A 23,429-nucleotide genomic window follows, 5' to 3' on the forward strand; every position below is an offset into this window, starting at 1 on the left:
GATGCGTTCTGAAATCCATGGGTGTTAACACATTGGTTGCTATGAGAATGTCTCTACTGAAGATTTGTTGTGGTCACTACAAACTGTTATAGACTTCCATTTCTTGTAATAAATAATTTTACCAAGAATTCTTCATAAGTTTTGGTTTCGATTATAGCTAATGGCACTCAAGTTATATATATATATATTTCTGTAGACATATATTTTCTTATAATATATGTCAATCCTTATTTAAGAAGCTCAATGTAATTACAGAGCAATATAGAGAATAAATGACAAAAAGTTATATTCCAAAATTCATGATGTTGACCATCTTATAATTTATTCCTTTAATTCAGTTGACAATTCTTGACAATATGTTTCGTAACGCAAAATCAATCACTTAATTTTATATCAATCAGTGAATCTATTATGCCTTTAACTCATCAGAAGAAATAGCAAAATCAATCCGTCAAAAGGAATTGAAGTGTGATTTGACATGATTAAAATCCGAAACTTGGAAAAGAGACTGCTAATACCTTTTTATTTTTCCATTACGCCATATCACAGAAACACTCAGTGGTCAATCTTGTTTCCTGACTAGGGCAATGAATGTCATTTTCCCCACTTCCGCCACATCCCATCCCTCCAAACTGGGAGTGCTTGAGTGCCATATACACCAGTGCAATTAGATTGGGTTGACCTTTGTCTGATGGGTTGAGGGTACCGAATTGACTGTTTCTGGCTGCTGTTTTCGACTGGTAGAATAAGAGTCCTAACTCTTTGAGCGGCTGCTCCATCAACAGCTGTATAATATTGGGATGTTTGTAGTGCCATGTCGCACATGGAAAGGGACCCTGCACTCATCCCCAGTGGGTTTTCCTGAGGCCACAATCCTAGTAGATGAAAGGTCAGCTGATGGTCTACTTGTGTTGCATGTCTGGTATTCTGCATAACCACTTGTTCAGCACTCCTTACCTAAACTGAAATTCTTAAAACAAAACAAAATGACAGTACAATAAAAAATTACGATTAACCCAGGCTTAAACTCGAACAAAATCAACTTGCCTCCTCCCTTGAGGCTTTTCACTTACGAACCTCAGATATATTAGCACTCAGTGAGACTAGCCTAAACTCCTTCATCCCCTCTAACTACTTTAACATGCCTGGATATCTTCCACTCTGCCGTAAGGACTCTGACAGACATATGCATTGACTTGGAGTCTATATTCGAACCACTCTCCCCTTGACTAGAGAGACGAAACTAGAATCAGATGATCAGGCTTTTATGTGCTTTAGATTTAGCATGCAACATAACATTAGCTACTTTTATTTTCTCTACCGCTCTCCCTCAACCAGGACTGTACGCTAATAAACAAAGTCTCTGACAGCATAGATACAGCACTCTCCCTTGATACTCGCGCACAAGTGCACATATTTGGTGACTTCACTGCCCAGCACAGTAATTGGCTTGGATTCTCTAATTACACAGACGCAGCTTGTAACACAACACATAGCTTCTCTATATCTTATTCCCTGTCACAAATGGTTACATTTCCAACCCGTTTCCCAGACCAAGAAGAACATGCATCACTTCTAGATCTGTTTCTGACCACAGTTCTCAATGATTGTATAACGAATCCCCACAGCCCATTCAGGAATGCTGATCATGCTGTGATAATGGTTGAAATCGCCCTAAACTCTAGACCCAAAACTGAAGAGCCATTGCTCAAAACAAGATATTATAAAAAGGCTGACTGGGTAGCCATTAGGGATCTCACCAGGAATGCTCCATGGGAAAATATCTTTTCTCTTCCTGTTGAACAGTGCGAAATGAGACCACTGAATGATTCAAAATGGCAATTGAAGCGCATGTTCTCACGCAGAAATTTTATAGCAAGCCCCACTCTCCCCAATGGTTTACTTTTACTTGTGTATCTGCCATTGCTCAAAGGCAGCATGCATACCACAGATTTAACCAACGTAAATCCAGTTCAAACAGACAGAAGTATATAGAAGCTAGAAGTAATTGTAAGAAATTGCGACAGCTAAGAGAGAATTTACTGAAACCACCAGAAAACACATCGAAGCACAGAAACTCCACATTGGACCCTGCAAACAACCCCCTACCTGACTTTCCTTTGCGGATAGACACCACACTAGACGATCTGAAAACCACCCCTTCTTAGGTGCATGCTATCATAAAAAACCTAGACACCTCAAAAGCATGTAGACCCAATCTCATCCCAGCTGTGCTTTTAAAAAAAATGCTCACCGAGGTAGCTCCAGTACTCTCCAAACTTTACAAAAATGCCTTAATGAATCTTGTTTTCCTGACTGCTGTAAAACTGCTTCTGTGGCAAAAGTTTTCAAGAATTCTGGCAAAAGAACTGACCCAGTAAATTATCGCCCTATTAGCCTCCTCCCACTTTTCGCCAAAATATTTGAGTTCATAATATACCAAGCTCTAGTTCATCACCTTACAGCTGCTAAACTTCTGACTGACCAATAATATGGATTTAGGCAAGCCTGTTCCACAGCAGATATCCTAACTGTAATCTGTGAATGTATATACCATTCACTGGACAAAGCAGGAGAGGGTAGAGCAGTAGCTCTAGATATATCTAAGGCTTTTGACAGGGTATGGCATGAAGGTCTTTTCAGGAAAATCAGATCATATGGTATCACTGGGCAAATAATTAACATAATTAAATCCAGGTTGTCCTCGACGGTCATACATCTAAACAATATGATATAAATACAGGAGTACCTTGGACCTTTATATTCCTTATAAATGACCTCCCTGACAAAATTGTCTCAGATGGGTATATATGCTGATAACACCACACTCTATAACAGGTACAACAGGAAAACAAATGAATCTAAATGGCAGAAACACCAGAGGATGACCTCCGATTTGTAGTGGAATGGGGACAAAAATGAATGGTCACATTCAATGCCGCCAAGACTAAACTTGTTTCCTTCAATAATTACAGGAACCTTCTCAACCACCAATAGCAATGGCCAAAGACTCCCTACCTGAAAGTACTTTTTTAAACCCCTTGGCCAAACATTCACAGGGAACATGTTGGAACAGTTACATTGAGAGCATTGCCAGGACTGCTGCGAGGAAGGTAGGCTCGCTCTAACGTGCTAGAAAACTACTTACGCCTGAAAGTATCCTATACCTCTACAAGGCCACCATTCGCCCATGTATGGAGTATTGTTGTCACATTTGGGCTGGTGCATCTGCTACTAGTCTCTCGCTCTTAGACAAGGTTCAAAAGAGAGTCGCCAACCTGATAGGCCCTGAACTGTCATCTAAGCTTCAGCCTCTGTCCCATAGACCAAATGTTGCATCCCTCTGCCTGTTCTACAAGTATTTTAATGGTGAATGTTCCGACGAACTGCGAGCACTTGTACCCCCTCAATGTAAATACTCCCGACAAACCCGACAAGCAGCAAAATCCCACCCCTTCACAGTTGAGATCCCTAGATGTAAGAAAGCTTTCTACTCCAGTAGTTTCTTCCGGGTCCCTGCTTCCCCAAATATACTGACATGCAGACGTTCAAGTGTAATGTTAACAGACATCTTGCTGTCCATCTCCCTACATAGTACCCCTGTAGCTTAGGTCCCTCGAAAAAAAAAAACACAAAAAAAACTGACGTAAGACAAACGAATGATGTTAAATGTAAAAATCGGAAAAACAAAAAAGAAAAACGAACGTTAAAACGACCCCCCCCTCCCCAAAAAAAACATGCGAAAAATGGCTTAAATAAGCCTGTTTCGATATTAAAATTTAAAAAATCGGTGGGTACCCGGGTGTTTTTGGGTGTGTGGTAGGGGTGTTAATGAAAACCTAAGAATAAGCAAAGTAAAAAAAAAAAAAAACCAGAAAAACGAACGTTACGTGAAAAATGGCTTAAATAACACTGGTTCAATATTTAAATTTAAAAAATTGAAAAAAAAAAAAAAAGACATCTCACACCACGATTCGAACCCAAAACGTTTAGATAATGAACAAAGCTCTAACCAACTGACCTAACACGACATACATGAAATTTAGTCAGTTTTTCAACTATTTAAACTAAATCAGGTCATGACGTCATCTGACGCACGAGTAGAACAGGTCGTCGTCATGAGAGGATGGTTTTTGTTTCACCCTAAAATCGACAATTTTCTACAGGACCCAATCTCATCCTGTAGAAAATTGTCGATTTCAGGGTGAAAAAATTAACGTTTTCGGCCAATTTTTTAATATTTTTCAGGTGAAGGAATATGATACCAAGTTTGTGAATTTTTGTTCTGTCTGTTGAAAGTTTTTAGCGGACACACAAACACACATTTTCGCTTTTATGTATATAGAAGACTAGCGGGGGGGGGGGGTGAAGAGAGGTGTGTGTGGTTTTGGGTAAATCAAAACTGAGGGGGGGGGGGGGATTAAAATAAAAATAAAAAAGTTTTGGTAGGTGAGTATGAGGATCGAACCCGAACCCTTGAGGCGAAGTTGGAAATTAAAGTGTGAAAAAAAAAATGTGTGATTTTAACCATTGACCCACCGCGAGATACTAACGGAAACACGTTTGAATTTATTTAATTACTTAGATTTGGCAGGTGCATGTTTTAATGACTTAATGACGTCAACTTTGACTGCGGGATAGTATTTCATTTACTGCGGGGAACGCTTTTTTTATTTTTATTTTCCCAAGATGTTGGTGGGGTCCAAATTGAATAGCAATTGTTTGATATAAGGAAAATATTTCCACATTGATCAAAGCTGATTGCTTTCGGACATTTCCGGCTATCGCCGGAAAATACTGTCAGAATTAGTGTTGCTTTTATTATAGGAAAAAGACTAATCCAAATGTGGCGAGCGACAAATGTTGAATATTTATCTTCCTGAAGTCGAGCAAATTAAATAGACAGGCGAGTTCCGTTGTTAACTCGGAGATATTACGATTTATATGTGATATAAAAAGTTTTAAAATGCGAGCCGACCGACCGCTTCTCTGAAAAAAGCCTTTCTTGGACATACATAAAAAGCAAACATACATACACACATTTTCGCTTTTATATATATACAGATAATTACCCAGCTTCTTTAGTGCATTTTACACTAACAATTATAACTTCTGAAAAAAGGTACACAGCAATAGACAGATATCCTTCAACACTGTTAATTAAAAGATTGCTAGTCCACAAATCAAAATGGTAACCAAAACAATAAAGAAAAACAAAGGAACAAATTGTTTTTCCTCTTATTTATTGTTTTTCTATTTCAAAAGAAAAAAAAACAGAAAGTAAGGGTTATAAATTTGTTGCTTTTCTCAGTGAATTCGTGTCAACTCTTCCACCATTTTGATGAGATCATCTAACGTAGCATCTCGGCTCATCCCACTGCCATCATCAATCTGAAAAAAAAAAAAAAAAAATTTTTGCTGACATTTTATGAAAATTCTTTCAGTAGAAACGATATTACAATAAATTTGAGAAATATTTGTTAGAATAAGTGATAAACTACTAGAGCTATATATCTTTTTGAATCTACCATTTCTTATAAACATTTGTTATTGCCAAATCCAGCCGAGCATCCAAGGTCTCTCTCCACAAGTGAAAAATTTACTTCACCATGACTAATGTCTGTAAAAAATTTTAAAACATTCAAGGAGTGGTTATTGAGAAAAGTGCAAACGAACGCATGAACGATTTTAGGGCAATTTTACCCTTTAATTTTATATAATGGCCCCTAAGGATGCAACCAGAAGTATCTAAAAAATCTGTTCTGGCAAAAATCTACTTTCACCATGACTAATGTTTGTGCAAAAAATTTTTTAAAAATCAAAAGGTGTGGTTATTGAGAAAAGTGCAAACAAACTGAACAGACAAACAAGAGTGAATTACTAGGTCCAATCCTTCCTTCATCAGAGGATCAAAAAAGCAGGATTATACATGCCTCGGAGAAGCAATATTGCAACATGTATGCAGGCACATCCCAGCGATAATCTACTTTTTTACAAGTCAATAGAGGAATGCACAGGTGCAACTGATATTCTGATCAGTGTCAGGTATTACTTCAGTTGAAGAAATTGGGCAAATACTTGAGTAATTTAAAAAAAATTTTTAATTAAAACTTCAGGTATCATTTGGTAATCTCTATATATTATAAAAACGTAGAGTCTGAATGCTTTCAGTCTCAATAATTGACCCAAATTTACAAATGAAGTTTATCTTTATATGCAGCTTTTGGTTAGTGAGTTATATCAGTCAAAGTTAGTCACTTGACTTTATGGAAACGAGTCATTTTTGGAAGTCATCCATTTGCTAGTGGGAAGTGTGTAATGTATAGGGTTATAACAATATATCATTATTTTGACTCTCGAGTATATATCCGACACAGTTAATCGAGAACCACATTACTCTATACAAAAACAGATAAGATATTAACTGATATATACTCGAGAGTCAAAATAATGAAAAGAATATTCTCTTGTTATAGTGTATTATGGTAAATGACAAACTTGGATACAAAAATGAATCCATGTTCTTTTTTTGTTTTTTTTACAAGTGAGTCACCTTTTATCCACTTCAGGATAAAGGTTAATGAGAGTAAGGTGGTTGCGTAATAATCGTCAGAGGTGGAAATTGGGTAGAATCTTATTATTTAAAGGGATGGCTCAACAAGAACTTGTTTACATTGAACTTGAAGACTACCATATTGTAGTCAGCTGGAAAGCAAGCCAGCAGAACAGTGTTCCACAGGGGGCAGTTCTAGGAAAAGAGGTTTTGTTCATGGAATCTGCATTCAGATTTAGATAGAGATTAAGGGAAATTGTTGATAGTGGTTGTAGCGAGTTGGGTGTTTTTTTGTGAAAGTTTGGCAATATTGATTGGATCTCAGATGAGCACTTGCAATGAAAAAAACCATAGAATAGAGACCGGCTGACAACATTTCTTCTGTGGAAAAAAGACTGCAAAGATGTCATCATCAGTGAGATGTCTACTGTCTGGCAAGCTTGGCAACGGATTTGATATATATATTTCATTTCAGATGAGAAATGAAGATCATCCCAGAAGCTTGTCAAAACATGGTGCTTTCCAAAGACGAGAGCCATTCATTTCATGATGAGGGTCAAATGAAGGTCAGAGTATTGATGATGAAAAGAGAGAAGTTTGTTTTTAGATGCATTAAAATTAACCAGCCACCTTTTACCCCAATGCGCCACATTCTCAAGATCAGAAGAGAAAGATCTTGGTCATTGTCTGCCTTTGAAGTGCTGCCATAGATCATAGTGTCATCTGCATAGATGTCTACAAATGATCTAAGAATGTGATTTGGGAGATCATTGATGAAGATCAGGAAGAGAGTAGGGCCCAGGATGGAAACTTGAAGGACACCAACATTAATACTGTGAGCTTCTGATTTCTGCCCATATTAAAGTGCTTCGACAAGGTATGGCATAAGGGCCTACTTCACAAGATTTCCAGCTACGGTATAACTGGAAATGTTTTCTCAATCATTAAATCATTTCTTTCCGATAGGCTCATAAGAGTAGTGGTCGATGGACAAAAATCAGAGGCCTGCAGTATTAATGCTGGAGTCCCTCAAGGGTCAATCCTGGGCCTAACTCTCTTCCTGATCTACATCAATGACCTCCCTAAACACATACTTAAATCATTCGTTGACATCTATGCTGATGACACGACCATCTACGGCAACACATCAAAGGCTGTAAATGACAAAGTTCTCTCTGATTCTCTCTCCTCTGATCTCGAGCACATGGTTCAGTGTTTAAAGCATCTAAAACAAAACTCCTATCTTTACATCATCAACGCTCTGATCCCCATCTGGCATCAATTGAAATGGATGGCTCTCGTCTAGGAGAAGCCCTGTGTTTTGACAAGCTTCTGGATTTGTCCTTTACTCCTGATCTGAAATGGAACACGTACATCAAGTCTATTGCCAAGGTCGCTGGAAAGATAGTGGGATCCTTCTACCGCTCCAGAAGATATCTCAGTACTGATGTAATTCTCTATCTATATAAGTACGTCCAAGGATGGAATACTGTTGCCATATCTGGGCAGGAGCTGCTAAAAACAGCCTATCCTGCCTTGACAGAATACAAAATAGACTTTGTGGCTTAGTGGGGGATGCCCTTTTCTCTACCCTGCAACATCTTTCCCACAAAAGAGATATTGCGAGCCTATCCTTGTTTAATCGTTATTTCCATGGCAGGTGCTCGTCTGAACTCCAATCTCTGGTCCCCCCTCGCCAATATTTCACAAAAAACACCCGTCTAGCTGAATCCACTGTGAAAAATTTCCCCTACTCTTTATCTGTGCCTAAATCAAAACGTGGAGTCCATGAACAAAGCTTCTTTCTTAGAACTGCACGCCTGTGGAACTCTGTTCTGTCTGCCTGCTTCCCACCTGACTACAACTTGGATGTCTTCAAGTCCAATGTAAACAAATTTCTAATGAACCGCCCCCTTAAGTAAACACTTCATCAAATCTCCACACTAACGTACTGTACACGCAATAACCCTTATCCCTGAGTGGCTTCCGGGCCTTGATAAGTGGTGACCACCATGTAAAAAAAAAAAAAAAAAAAAAAAAAAAAAAAAAGATACTGCAGTGATGATCCATTTTTCAACCAACCATAGCAACACTGGATGTCTTCCATTTTAGGTCTGAAGTGAAAGTCAGTTCAAGAAGAGAGTCATTCATTTCAATCAGAGCACTGGTACAGAAAGGAGAGGGACTTATATTTTAGAGATATCAAAAGTAACAAGTCACCTTTTTCAGTGTATAACATGCTCCAAGTTCAATGAGAGAGAATCAGCAAGATCTTGATTATCACTTCAAGGTGTTGCCATAGATAATTGTAAAGTTTGCATAAGATGTCAAGAAATGATCTCAGAATATGATTCAGCAGGATCGTTAATGAAAAGTGTTGGCCTCAAAATAGATTTTCGAGGCAGTGTTGTGCTGCAGTAATTTATAATACTGGGCAGGCCAACAAAATTTTCTAAATAAATAGAAAGTCTTGTATAATATTTTGGGCAGTCCCAAAACATTTATACAATATCACCCATCCAAAGAGCGAATGTCTCAATGGATTTGTGATACTGTTTTTTTTGTTGACATCCTCAAAAATATTTTTACATGAAGACATTGTAATTTGTTAGAAAAGCATTTTAACTCATGTTTACCTGCACTTACACACAAACACTGAACTTACTTTTGTATGTGAACTCTTGAGCCCTTGAACAACTTGTTCAATTTTATCCCGCTCAAGATCCAAAAAACTCTCAATTAAATCACCATCTATGAAACCTTCGGCAGGTTCAGTTTTCCGCTCAGTGTGAAACGATCGCCAACTGAAAAACTGTTAAGGCTGAAAAATAACAATCCATATGAACAAATATTTTATATTTCCAGGCAAAAATCCTCATGTAATCATATTGCTCATTCCTAAACTCCACATTATTTTTTTACTATAATTTTTCAAGTTTTAAGAGACCAAATAAAAAAAAAATGTAAAAATTCATCTTTACATTTTATGTTATATCCATCTCTCCATATCAAAAAATTCTAAGATTCTTAGTAAATCTTTTAGAGCAAATTAGAGTTTAATCTAGGTATCGGTATTTGTTTTTACATGTATCACTAGGCAAAGAGAGAAGCCCAAATAGATCTTGGCAAGCATAGCTGTAATATAACAAAAAGAAAAGCATGTTCTTTCTCAATTGTCAATTCTAAAGTTTTTCATAGGAAACAAGTGGCTTTTAAAAACTATCTCACATTCTCATCAGAAATTGAAAAGGGCCATTCCAGATACAGTTCAGAAAGGTTATCAGCGATAAAATTTATTTTATATTACTTTACTCTTTTCTTTTTTGGCTTATAACCATTTTTTTATAATAGTTTTCTTTCTCGAGTCACGTGCATTACATTCAGATGGGAAGGATACTTTAAACATTTTTAAACAATTTATAAACTCTGTGAATTGTGCCCTTATTTTTTTTTTATAGAAATGTGTTTTTCTAAATTTTTATGGAGTCTTCTAATTATTACAATAGTCTTTTAGTAAATTTTTATTCATTGAACCCCTGAGAATTAAGGTATTTGTTGTCACGTGTGTTACATTGTTATTTATTCTCATGTGTGTTACCTATGCGAAATTTCACCAATTTTGAAAGCTCTGTGAAGTGGGAAAATACTCAAATTTGGCAATCAATCAGAATAAAGAATTTTCTTAATCTTAGTGAGAGAATTGGTCAGCACCGTCCCTTAAGTTCAGGCTCTATAGCATAAACAATTGTCATTGAAAAGATTTCAAACCTGTACATGTTAATGTAAAAATCTTTTCTTTTTTTTTCATATCTGCATCATAAAATTTGTATCATAAAATCTGTATCATAAAATCAAGTAGTTTTTTAAAAACTGTTTGAACGCACACATAAGAATTTTGGAGTAGTAATTTTTGGGACAGCATTCATTTTTCAAGCAGCAGCAATAACCACGTTGATGTAAAAAAAAAAAAAAATCAACAAAGCCAGCTTAGTTTTCCATATGGTTGATAAAAAAAATTATTTTCTCAACCTTTGAATAAATATTTTAACTTGTGATAAAAAGAAAAATTAAATATTCTAATTATCTGCTTATTTTTTATCAGTGGAATATTTTTTCTTCAATAATTTATTTTTAACATTTAGACAAATAAAAACATTTCATATCAACAAAGCTGAAAACTACTGGTTACCAAATGCTACTGTTTGAAGTTATGGCAAATAAAACAATTTTTGTTTTAAGTTGTTCTATCTCCTCCTCCTACCTCACACTCACATTTTTCTTTAAGTAACGACATATCGTGTAAGAAAATGTAATGTATTTAAAAGAAAAAGTAAAAATATTAGATGCAACATTTCATAGTATTTTTGTTTCAATGCAATGAATTTTCTAAAAGATTTCTATTTTTTTCGTAAGCAAACAAGTTAGGAAAAAAAAACAATGAGTGCGGTCATTTTTATTAAACTTTCTATAGTGAAACAATTCCTTTTATTGTAAAATATTTTTCTATTTTTCTTTTTATACTTTGCGTGATATCAATTTAAATGCAAAATTGCTTTACTTGACTCAAAAATTTAGATCAGGAAATTAGCATAATTACAAAAATAGCAATTAATGACAAAAATATTTAGTAATAAAATAAATTACTTGTTTATCCTTTTTATGAATTAGATTTTGTATCAAAACTTCTTATTGATATCAAGGTAATAGAATGTTAAGTGACTTTTTAAGTTAGAATAGAAAGTCTTTAGCTACTTTTTTCTATATCCAAAAAATTGTTAATTCAGTTTTTAGATAGAAAGCTCAAGTGTGAAAAAAACATCTGCTGAAAGAATGAAAGTTCTAAGGAAATGAAGGAAAGAAATAGGTACATCTTTTCAAGAACAAGAAAATGCCAGGATTTTAGCCCTTCAAAAAAATCAGCGAAAAGCAATGAATCAACTAAAAGAACATCGTAAAAAAGTTGCCGAACGTGTCTGTCTTTCTTGATTACATAAAACGCTGAGGCAGCAAGAAATTATTGAGTAACTCCATGTCAAATCAGGGTTCAAGATGCCTCATCATTGGAAAAAGCAATTTGAAAATTAGATAACTTGCCTAAGTAACCTACAAAACAAAGAGCCAAAAATCACACAATCATGAACAAAGAATAAATCAAAGATTTACAGAAGAGAACAAAAAATTGATAACAGACTTTTATGTAAATACAGATGTGTATATCATACCTGGAATGCATGATGAAATAACAGTTTGGGAAAATGGGATCAAATCAAATCAGAAAATATTTTTTAATCATGTTCTGACATTACTGTAGAGTTCGGTAAATTTGTATCCCTAAGGTTAGCAAATGTGTTATTGCATAAAGATCAGCATCCAAACATGTGCAAATGTGAAATTCATGAAAATGTTATTCTTAAAATTAAAGATCTAAAAATTACCTATGATGAACACTTTTGGCCTAGCATTCTTTGTGATGACAGTCTGGATTTGACTTCTACTTGTAGGAGAGGTATTTATGTTAATTGCCAATTGAAGACACAAGGCTGACAGTTTTTTTTTTTTTTTTTTTTTTTTTTTGAAAGAATGGATGAAAACAAACCAGAATTGATCAAAAACAAGGGTGTGTAGGTGAATTAAAAGATCTCTTTTTTCAAAGAACATGTCAGAGTTAAACGGATTCAGTCTACAGCATTTAAGGAAGACAAAAAAAAGAGTGATTGCTAAGTTTTACAGTGTGACTTAACAATGGCTTACAGTTGTGAATATCTAAATGAAGTCCAAAGTGCTTTGTGGTCTCGAAAATCCATTAAGTTGTTCTGTATAGCAAGATCCAAGTTTTCCAATCATTCCTGATCATCACAAAAAGCCAAGACAAAGGAAAAAAATTCTGTCTTTACCTTTAAAAATGCTTTGACAGACTACATTCAATTTGAAAAAGAGGACATGCTCATAATCTTTTGATGAGCCATCATCAGAATTTTAAAATAGATACATTGTTAGACTGGTATCTATGTTATAAAAAAAAAAAATGAAAATGCAAAGTTTCCTGGAAATATTTTGCTACATCACATGGAAAAGGTGTTGTTGATGAAATTGGAGGCTTAGCCAATTCTCTAGTGAGAAAATAAGTCATAATTCAAGGTAAAAATGCTGCAATTGTACAAAACTGATTTTTACAAAATAGCAAAAGATGACAGGAATACCAGTGAAAAACAAATTTCAGAGTTGATAAAAAAAAAAAAAAGAAACCCTGGGAAAATATTAAAGATACTTGATTGGACCTTAGTCTCCTATGATGGGGAAAAAATTTCCTGGTGAAGTTTTGTAAATTATTGATATTGATATAAAAGTATCAGTAATGAAGTATTCCAGAAAAAGCTAATGATACTGGCCAGATAAAGCTAATATAATTGCATACATACAACCAGAAAATGTGATCAGAAAACGAAAGAAAGTATTTTATGAGTATGTTATTTATTATGTTTAAATCATTTAAATTATTGAAGGTTTTGAAGTGATATTTTGGTATCACATATGTTACACAAATTCAAAGTGTTCTTTCAAGAAGAAAAAACAGCTAGATTTTTTTTCAGCTATTATTTTGTTTGCAGTAATATACTAGCTTATAACCAGAAAGGATTTTTTCCTCAGGTTTTATTGAAGAATGAGAAAAAAAAGTCAATTAAGCATCACATGTGTTACATGGACAAAGTGTTAACTTTATGAAAATTTAATGTAAAAATGATTAACTCAGGGACTCAATTATTTTGAAATCTATGTCTCAATCATGAAAAATATAATCAAACATAATTCTATGTTATTTATTAGTTTTCTGAATGCTTGAAAAATAGGCAATTCTTTCATTTTCTGACTTCAATAAATAGCTGATGTTTATAGCCTCAGCACAGACAACGCAGAAAAGATCAGAATTAAATTTTTTTTTTTTTTTGTAGTTTAGGATGTTGTCTTTCAGAAAAAAAAACATAACAATGCTAGAAAATATTGGATTTAAAATTCTCTTGATTTTGGACCACTTTTCATGGAATGAGCGAAAAGTCACTGTCTCACATTCTAATCAGTAACTGATATACAGATTGACAAATCAACCTGACTCTTCAAAAAGAACTAAATAAACACAATTTAAAAGATGTTAATCGCAGAGGATATTAAATTTATTCTTGCACATAGAAGACTACTATGGGTAGATAGAGTTGACTGGAGCACAGAAAGAGTGCATGCAGTCTCTGCTCCTCAAATACTCACATTATAATTTTTTGCCCTTACATGTAAGATATTTGTAGTAGGAGATGTGTAAAGATCTTATATTCATGCAACAATAACAAAACCTTTTTCCTCAAGAACAGAGTAATATTTTATCATCTTACATTATTAATCAACGGGATGAACTGCTCTTCAAAAATAACAAAAAGGATACAAAGAATGTTCAATTTTCCCAACACTTTTGATAACACTTGCAAGATTTTTCTGGACTTCCAATAAAAAGTGGAAAAATTTTTCAGGCAATTGTGTAACAAGTCCTGTAAAAAAAAAAAAAAAGTTTTAACAAATTTACATCAATTATTCAAGTTTTAACAAATTTACATTTATCAATTATTCAAGTTAGCATTGCATAATAGGGCAGGTCGATTTGCAATTTTTTTTCAGAAAATCAACATGGCACTGGTGATGATAGTTGGGATTTGATGTGATAACATATACCAAAAATTAAATTCCTATCTTGAACAGAAAATTGAGCATTTAATTTTAAAAATCGTGTAGAAAAATGCTGAAAAATCCTTCATTTTCATAGCATTTTTCACAGTACTGACTTTGAAATGTCACTATTTTTATAAAATATTCAATTAAAATAAATATATTTATATGAAATACATTGACAGAAAAATAAATACATGAATTATAATTTTAATTATGAATCAGAACTAGCAAAATATCTCAACTTTGACTGCAACAAAAATTGTAAAAAAAACTAATTAGCAACTAAGTCTTTTAAATTTCACAATTCAAAAAGATTGTGGAGATGTATTACACAATATAACAACTTGATACAAGTTACAGAAACATGTATTTTAATTTTTTATTAGAGACAATAATATAAACTTATAATAGAACTAAATTGTTCTGTAAAATTTCATTTTGAGGAAAATGAAGGTCTAATTTGCTTGCATGATGACTTTGTAATAATGTGTTTATGTCTTGCTTCCTGCCCATATACAACTTTTTGAGAAAAATCAATCAAATTTGACCAGTGTGTGGCTGCAAAATTGATAGTAATCTTTTTCATTTTTTTTTTTTTTAGTTGTTCACTATTTCTGGAAAAAACAACACAAAAAAAAAACAAAAAAAAACAATTATTTGAAAACACTTATTTTTTTTAAATATTTTTTGCGATGTAATATGAATAAAACTAACTATTGTTTGGATAAATTAAGAAAAATAATAAAATTTAATGGATAAATATTTATTTACTTAATGGACAAAATCGTTTGAATGCCCTCTTCTCTCACATCCAATTCATCTGAGTTTATCATCGATATTATATTTTCCGGAAGTAATGCAAAAGCACTATATTTTGTTTAAAACAGTAATTTGGATTTCAGTTAACTGTTTTGTTCTCTGAATCATATTAAAATATACTGCTGTTGGTTAAAAAATAAAATATTGTCGGTTTTGATCTCAAACCAACTAACTGCATACACTTGGATGATAAATTTGACCAAAATGTTTAATTTATCATAGTGTTTGAGGATAGACAACTCTAGTCCATAAACACATTAATCTTGTGGCTTATATTAGCCATATTTCTTGATTCAAGAGCCCAATTTTCTAAGTTAACTTCTCCACAAGAAATGCCAACAGCATACTCAAAAAGTAGCCTCTGGTCTCCACACTTTAATTATTTGTTTCTTCTGCTATCAGATAATGATGATCGGGTGGGGCACTCATTTTTTAGAACTCTACTTGAGGCAAATCTTGATAATTATTGATATAAAGTTCCCCCAAAGGACCAGTAAATGTTGTTAGGCTTTTTGTTGTTAATTTAAAAATTGCTGTAAATGCCAGTTCTTCTAGTGGAACCTGAAAATTGGCCAAATTTGCATGTTTAATAATAGAGCCAGATTACATAATAAATACCAATATATTATTTTATTTTCCACAAAAAAGGAATATAATTGCAGGTGAATCTATAGAATTAATTTTACCTCCTTGTTAGGAGGACAAGTGCAGACTATGTGCCTTGTTTGACAATTTTCTGTCTTGCACTTTACTGCAAAGTCATCACATCTCAAGGCAGAACGTTTACAGTTACAAGAAGATATATCAAACAGTCTGTCTAGCTGTTCCTTCATTCTTTTCACTTTGATTGCTGCAAGAGATTTCCTGTCAATCTGTTTGGCCCTCTTATAGCAAAATATATTGACCTTCTGTCCTATATAATGTTACCTTAACAAGGGTATTTGTGGATTAACTGCTTGCCGAATACTAATTATTTCCTTGGCAATTAACTTAGAAATCTCACTATCTTTTAAGTGGGATAACTGTTTTCGAGGAAATAACTAAACTGGATGACTTGTCGTAATCCATAAAGAGATTCATTCTTGCTGTAGCTGTGCCATTTTAAACAAGTGTTTAGAGTTTGAAAAACCAGTGCTTGTGCATCTATGTTACTATGCTATTTTTAATAGTATTTTCAAGTTAAATTTAATGTTTATTAAATTTTTAGGTGAAAGTACAGAAGAGTTACAATATGGCTTTCTAAATAAGAAAGTTATTTTAGCACAATAACATAGATGCACAAATTACGAAAAACCTTTAAAGGAGTTTCCTTATTTACTTGTATTAATCTTTGTGGGTTATCTGATTTAGAACTATAATTTTAGAAGAAAAACAAGGCTTAAAAACAATTACTCCCTAAAAATAAAAGAAATTAAAATTTTACACTAATTTTCTGCAAAGTATTTTTTATTAAGTAGAAAAACTTGAAAATTTACGTGATTATGTTTCGTAAAGAATGTGTTGAATAAAATTGTATGGACTATTTTTTTTTTGTTTTAATATAAAGCTGGAGTATTACCATATTTTAATAAAAATTTCAAATAGAATTTGATGTGAAACATTAGGTTGGTGCAAAAATGCCATTATTTTTGCACCAACCTAATAGAAAAACAAATTAAAAAAGATAAAACGAATATGTTTAAATTCACTGCAGACACTTGAAATATAATAATATATATTTTAAACAAATCTTGTTTGTTTTTCCTTTTGAAATAATTAAGCCTAAATCGTAATGTTTTCAAATTAAATAATAAACAAACATTAATTTTCAATATCAATAACGAGCGTGTTTCACGACGGTGAAATCTAAAATGTTCCCACCCAAAAAATGTTCCTGAAATGAAAAAGCGAACTTTGGTCGCTATTATTTAAAAAAAAACAATTTTGCCTTGAAGTTAATATTTATTTTATTAATGCATTATCCTCACTCATCTTATTTAAAAATGTAGTTTAAGCATCTTCTAAATTTTCTTAACAGTACGGATTGTTTTGATGACGGGACGTTCTTGACAATTCACCAAAAAACTTTTAATCGCTTCAATTTTTCAATTTTTAAAGTCATTTCCTCAAGCAAAGATAACGATTTTGAGAAAAATATTTTGTGTAGGTCTTTTCTATGTCAAACCCCCAACTATTATCACCATTGCCTCACTGGGGTTCCAAAATCGACCTGCCCTATTGCATAATGGAAAACAGTTGTTTTAGTATTGTTAACTATAATCAAAAACAGTAATAACAAAAGATATGAACATATCAAAAACAATTGAAACAAAATAGTGTTTCCATACGTAAAGAACCTATACTTTATATAAATGGAATTTAATTATATTAGCTTTTCTACTTTAGTTCTTTATGTGTGTATGTAAACACTATTTTTGTACAAAACATTGTGACTTAACTCTTCAAAATAGAAATCACATTGTTTTGGGCTTAACACAAATCTTAACTAGGCATAAGGGCAGAGGTGAGTATTCTATCTATATATTAAGATAGCATGTTATTTTTTTTTTGCGGGTTGTTTAATTGTTATATACTTCCATTTCTTGTCATAAATTATTTTACCAAGAATTGCACTTAACCTATTTTTTTTTAATAAATAATTTTATCAAGAACTCTTCATAAGTTTTGGTTTCGATTATACCTGATGGTACTCCAGTAACCTATTTTTTTTTAATAAATAATTTTATCAAGAATTCTTCATAAGTTTTGGTTTCAATTATACCTGATGGTACTCCAGTAATCTATTTTTTTTTAATAAATAATTTTATCAAGAATTCTTCATATGTTTTGGTTTCGATTATACCTGATGGTACTCCAGTAACCTATTTTTTTTTAATAAATAATTTTAACAAGAATTCTTCATAAGTTTTGGTTTCGATTATGGCTGAAGGAACTCACGTTATATATAACATACATATATGTTCTTTTCATAAGTTTTTATTTTGGTTTCGATTCAAGCTAATGCACCCAAGTCATATAGATATATTTTTTTATTTTTGAAATAGCAACTTTATCCCTATATATAATAAAAGAGGCGTAGTTTTTCCTCTCTTGACCAAAGTATACTAGGTTTGCACATGCACATTTATTATGCCTAGTCTTTTTTTTTTTTTTTTTTTTTTTTTATATATTACACTTTCACCCCAAACAAGGCATGTTGCCACTTTAATATACTATCAGGGACCGAAGTTTCAGGGGTACTATGTCGGGAGTTTAGCAGCAAGATGTCTGTTTACATTACACTTGAACTTCTGCATGTCAGTACAGTTGGGGAAGCAGGAAACTGGAAGAGAATTCCAAAGTCCTGCAGTTCTGGGGAAGAAGCTATTAGAGTAAAAGGCTTTCTTACATCTAGGGATCTCAACTATGTAGGGGTGGGACTTTGCAGCTTATCGGGTTTGTCGGGGGTATTTCCGTTGAGGGGGTACGAGGGCTTGTAGTTTGTCAGAGCAGCCACCATTAAAATACTTGCAAAACAGTGTGAGATTAAAATGTTACATTAATTCCAAGGAGTGCCACAATCACAATCTTAACAGTTACAAAGAAAGTAGATCATATTTTTCTCTGCCTATTCTGTACTATCACCACTTCCACTAGACATCGGCACCATTTCCACATATTCCTACTCTGTTGGGTTTCTGCCGCTAATAACTGGTTAGTATCTACATACAGACACAATACTATTTACACTTTCTTATTTCTAAATAATATTTTCTCATTTGCCGATATCTGCCACCGCTGATTGGCTGAGACGTAGACATTCTTCCATTCTGATATTTGCATCTTCAATCATTAAACGAACGGTTCCACACTTACAAAACATGCCACCATTTATTTACATATCCATTTGCTTCTATTTATTTTTCTAATTTATTTACTATTAGGCAACGTCCCCTGTAGAATTTCCACGGGTCCCACTAGTATTCATATTAATATAAAATGATGTATTATGTAACATTTTTTTCCAATGTGTAAATATTTACTTAAAAGTTTCCACATAAAATTAATGTTTTAACATTTAATTTTAATACTCATGCTTTGTCTAATAGATAGACATTAGATACTCCCTCTAAATTTTATCAGAAAAAATAAAAAATAACTATGGTACATTCATTCTCACAACCTGTTTACTTTGTTTACTATCAATTTTCAGAAACGAAAGCCATTTATGAAAATTAACCAACAAAACACTTTCACGTTCAAATTTTAAGAAATCTAAAATATATAGAAAATAAACTACTTAAGCAGAATATAAAACTGCATTCAAAGTATTGTATTTATAATAAAATTTTAAATTAATTATATACAAAACTATGAAAAAAAATTTTTTTTTTTTTTAAAAACAAAAAATTTTATTCCTAAATTTTTATTTACAGTTTAGTTAAGAATAAGTGAAATTGTTTGCCTTACATGGAAACAAGGTATTTAGATACTTTAAACTAAATCTCATGGAAAAAACTGACATTTTCTCAAATGATCCAATACTACAATAATGATACAGTGATAGAATAATATCATTTGAACTGCACAGTCATACAATGAAACATAACAATAATAAAGAGATTCTACCTAATATCCAGTCAAAATGTGCATGCTAGATATCTTTACTTAGTTTCTCATTTCTCACAAGTTATTTTAATTTAGAAAATTTGAAAACGAAAAAAAAAAAAAATCACAAAATATGATGCATGTTCTTGAGAAATCAAAAACAGGGTTGCGGAGTCGGATGGTAAAAGTCTGACTCCGACTCCTTTGATATCTTCGACTACGACTCGAGACTCCTTGACCCCTATGTAGAAATCTATTCTGCAGATCCATATACCAGATTCCCACATCTATTCAGCATGCATTTTATAATTACTTTTCATGTATATCATTTTTACATTTAACATTCACTTGTATGATAAATATACTCACATATACACACAACCAGCTTTATTTATTTATTTGTTTATTTTACTCACATTAACCCCTAACAAGGCATATCACTACTTGGACATAAAAGGCTACTTTTTCGGACAATGTCAAGATTAACAAGATGTCAGTTTATGTTACATTTAAAACTTCTGCATATCAGTATGACTAGGAAAGAAGGTAGCAGGAAGGGAATTCCAAAGTCTAGCTGTTCGAGGGAAGAAACTAGTAGAATAGAAAGCTTTCTGGCATCTAGGGACCTCAACAATGAAAGAGTGAAATTTTATTGCTAAGCGGGTTTGTCGGGATATGTATGGCGAGGGGGTACAAGTGCAACGAATTCATCAGAACACATTCCATTAAAATATTTGTAAAACAGACACAGAAATGCAACATTGCGGTGATGGGACAGGGGCTGGAGTTTGGTTGATAGTGGGACTAATTAGATTGACAATTCTTTTTTGGAAATTATCAAAGAGGGAGAGGTTAGTTATAGATGCACTAGCCCACATGTGACAACAATATTCCAGGTATGGGCGAATGCTGGCCTTGTAGAGGTACAGGATATTCTCAAGTCTGAGTAGTCTTTTAGCTCGATAGAGGGAACCCATCATCTTTGCAGCAGTCTTTGCAATGTCCTCTATGTATTTGTTCCAGTATTGCCCGCAAATGTTAGGCTGAGGAGTTTGAAGGTGGAATTCTCAGGTAGGGTGTTATTTTTCATTGACATAGGCGGTTCGAGAGGCATCTTGTAATTATTAAAGCAGAGCAGCTTAGTTTTACTATCCATTTGTATCGCGATTCCATAATGGTCTGGAGGTCATTTTCTAATGATTCTGCCATTGTCTTAGATTGATGTGCATCCGTTCTTCCCTAATGTATGTTATAGAGCATTTTATCATCAGCAAATATACCCATCTCGGACACAATATTATCAGGGAAGGGGTTTTTGAATATCAGGAATAATAGTGATCCAAAGATTGACCCCTGAGACACACTTGAATTAATGTTATGCTACTTGGATGTATTTCTGTCAATGACAACCTGTATGCTTCTATTGTCTACGATGGGTCTAATTATATTTAGTATACGTTCAGTTATAATGTACGATTTAATTTTCATTAGCAGCCCTTTGTGCCAGACTTTGTCAAAGGCCTTGGATGTACAAAGGGCTACAGCTGTGGCTCCACCTACTTTATCCAGTACATGGTAAATACATTCACAGATGAATGTTAAAATATATGCAGTAGAATGACATTGCCTGAATCCGTAATGTTTGTCAGAGAGAAGATTTGCTTTTGCGAGGTGGTGAAGTAGTGTTTGATTAATTAAGGTCTCAAATATTTTAGTGACGAGGGAAAGAGATTAATAGGGCAATAATTTAGAGGGTCTGTTCTTTCATCAGAATTCCTGTATATTGGTACACCAGAGGTCATTTTCCAGCTATTTGGACACAATATTATCAAGGAGGTCGTTTTTGAATATCAGGAATAATAATGGTCCAAGGATCGACCTCTGAGACTCCCACATTAATGTTATGCTACTTGGATGTATGTCCATCAATAATAACCTGTATGCTTCTATTGTCTACGATGGGTCTAATTATATTTAGTATACGTTCAGTTATAATGTACGATTTAATTTTCATTAGCAGCCCTTTGTGCCAGACTTTGTCAAAGGCCTTGGATATATCAAGAGCTACCGCTGTGGCTTCGCCTGCTTTATCCAGTACATGGTAAATGCATTCACAGATGAATGTTAAAATATATGCAGTAGAATGACATTGCCTGAATCCATACTGTTTGTCAGAAAGAAGATTTGCTTTTGTGAGGTGGTGAAGTAGTTCTAGTGGTCTCAAAGATTTTGGTGAAGAAGGGGAAGAGATTAATGGGGCAATAATTGAGAGGGTCTGTTCTTTCCCCAGAATTCCTATACACTGGTACCACAGAGGCCATCTTCCAGCTATTAGGGAGCAAGATTCAGCAAGGCATTTATTGTAGAGCTTCGAAAGTATGGGGGCTAGCTCAGATAAACATTTCTAATTAGTATAGCAGAGATCAGATGGGTGTCTATGTTTTTTATGATATTGCGGACATGAGAAAGGGTGATTTTTACATCATCTGATGTGGCTTCAGTTTGCATAGGGAAATTTGGGAGGGAGTTGTTCGTTGGTGGAGTTGGTGGCAAATCGCCAGGACAGCAGTTTCGTTTTCTCCGTTACTGTGCACACAACCTTCTGGTTTTTGCTCAGTGGAAGAATTACTGATTGTCCTTTATTCACTACAGAAATCACAAGTTCCTATCTTTTGCAATTCTATGCGTTTCCTAACTATTTCAACACGCTTTCTTTTGGCTGTCGCCATTTCTCTCTTACAATTACCAATTTTTGCCTATTTGTATTTGACTTGTGATGTACAAACTGGCGAAATGCAGGCTCTTTGTGCAGTGGCAACTGCAGAATCTGTAGTAAACCATGGAGGTGAGTGGGCCTTGCTATAATAATACTTCCATCTGGTTTTGAGCAATGATTTCTCACCTTGAGGTTGGGATTTAAATGTGATGTCTACTGATACCACTATGTGGTCTGCATTTCCAAGTGGACTGTGGACATTAGTCACACAATCCTCAGGTACTGTGGTGAGGAATAGGTCTAGAAGTGAAACCTGCTGAGGTTCACAATCTGGTAGGCCAGTTGGAAACATTACTATCTATGTGAGAGAAGCTATAAGTAGAGCATCCAGCTGCATCTGTGTAACCTGAGAAACCAAGCCAATTTTTATGGTGGACATTAAAGTCACCAAACGCATGTGTTTGGGTGTTACTAAGGAGAGTGCTGCATCTATACTATCAGAGACATGATTGACTTGACTTGACGAAAAACAGTAGAGAAAATATATGTAACCAACGCAATAATGAAATGTTAGTCGAAAGCACATAAAAGCCTGGTCATCAGATTCAAGATTTTTCTCTCTAGTTTAAGGGAGGGTGCTACGAATATAGACTCTAAGTGCGTGCATATATCTATCTGAGTCCTTACAGCAAAGAGTGAGGTAACCTGTCATATTAAAGTAGTTAGAGGGGATTGAAGAGTGTAAGTTTGTTTCACTTATTGCTAAGATATCCGGGGAGTTTACTAAAAGGTAAGATTCTACATCATCTAGATAACCTATAAGCCCACTGATATTTGTGAAAACGAGCCTCATAGGTGAAAGCAAATTGGTTTTGTTTGGGTGGTTGTTTGATTTTATCATGATATTTGTTTGGGTTGTCATTTCATTACATTTCTGTTTAATGTCAGGTTAGGGGAAGAATGTTGAGCAAAGTTGGCCTGTTTTGACGCCAAGTATATACACACAGTGGTCCATTAGCCGAGTCATGTCTAGAAGGTGTG

General features: G+C 33.8%; 1 protein-coding gene across 2 annotated transcripts in view; it reads right to left on the reverse strand.

Annotated features, from left to right (window-relative positions):
- Window positions 1–5,226: 5,226 nt before the first annotated feature.
- Window positions 5,227–23,429, reverse strand: part of LOC145293147 (DNA damage-binding protein 1-like) — a 273,779-nt gene continuing 255,576 nt past the window's right edge. For both annotated transcript variants that reach the window (XM_080139570.1, XM_080139572.1), the window contains exons 26-28: window positions 13,986–14,088; window positions 9,219–9,357; window positions 5,227–5,391 (exon numbers count right to left, since the gene is read on the reverse strand). In XM_080139570.1, coding sequence (XP_079995696.1) covers window positions 5,308–5,391; window positions 9,219–9,357; window positions 13,986–14,088 — 326 coding nt within the window. In that variant the 3' untranslated portion in view covers window positions 5,227–5,307. The remainder of the gene's footprint in view (window positions 5,392–9,218; window positions 9,358–13,985; window positions 14,089–23,429) is intronic.

The sequence above is a fragment of the Euprymna scolopes genome, chromosome 14 (genome assembly GCF_053919585.1).
Source record: "Euprymna scolopes isolate OS-2025 chromosome 14, ASM5391958v1, whole genome shotgun sequence".
NCBI lineage: Eukaryota > Metazoa > Mollusca > Cephalopoda > Sepiida > Sepiolidae > Euprymna > Euprymna scolopes.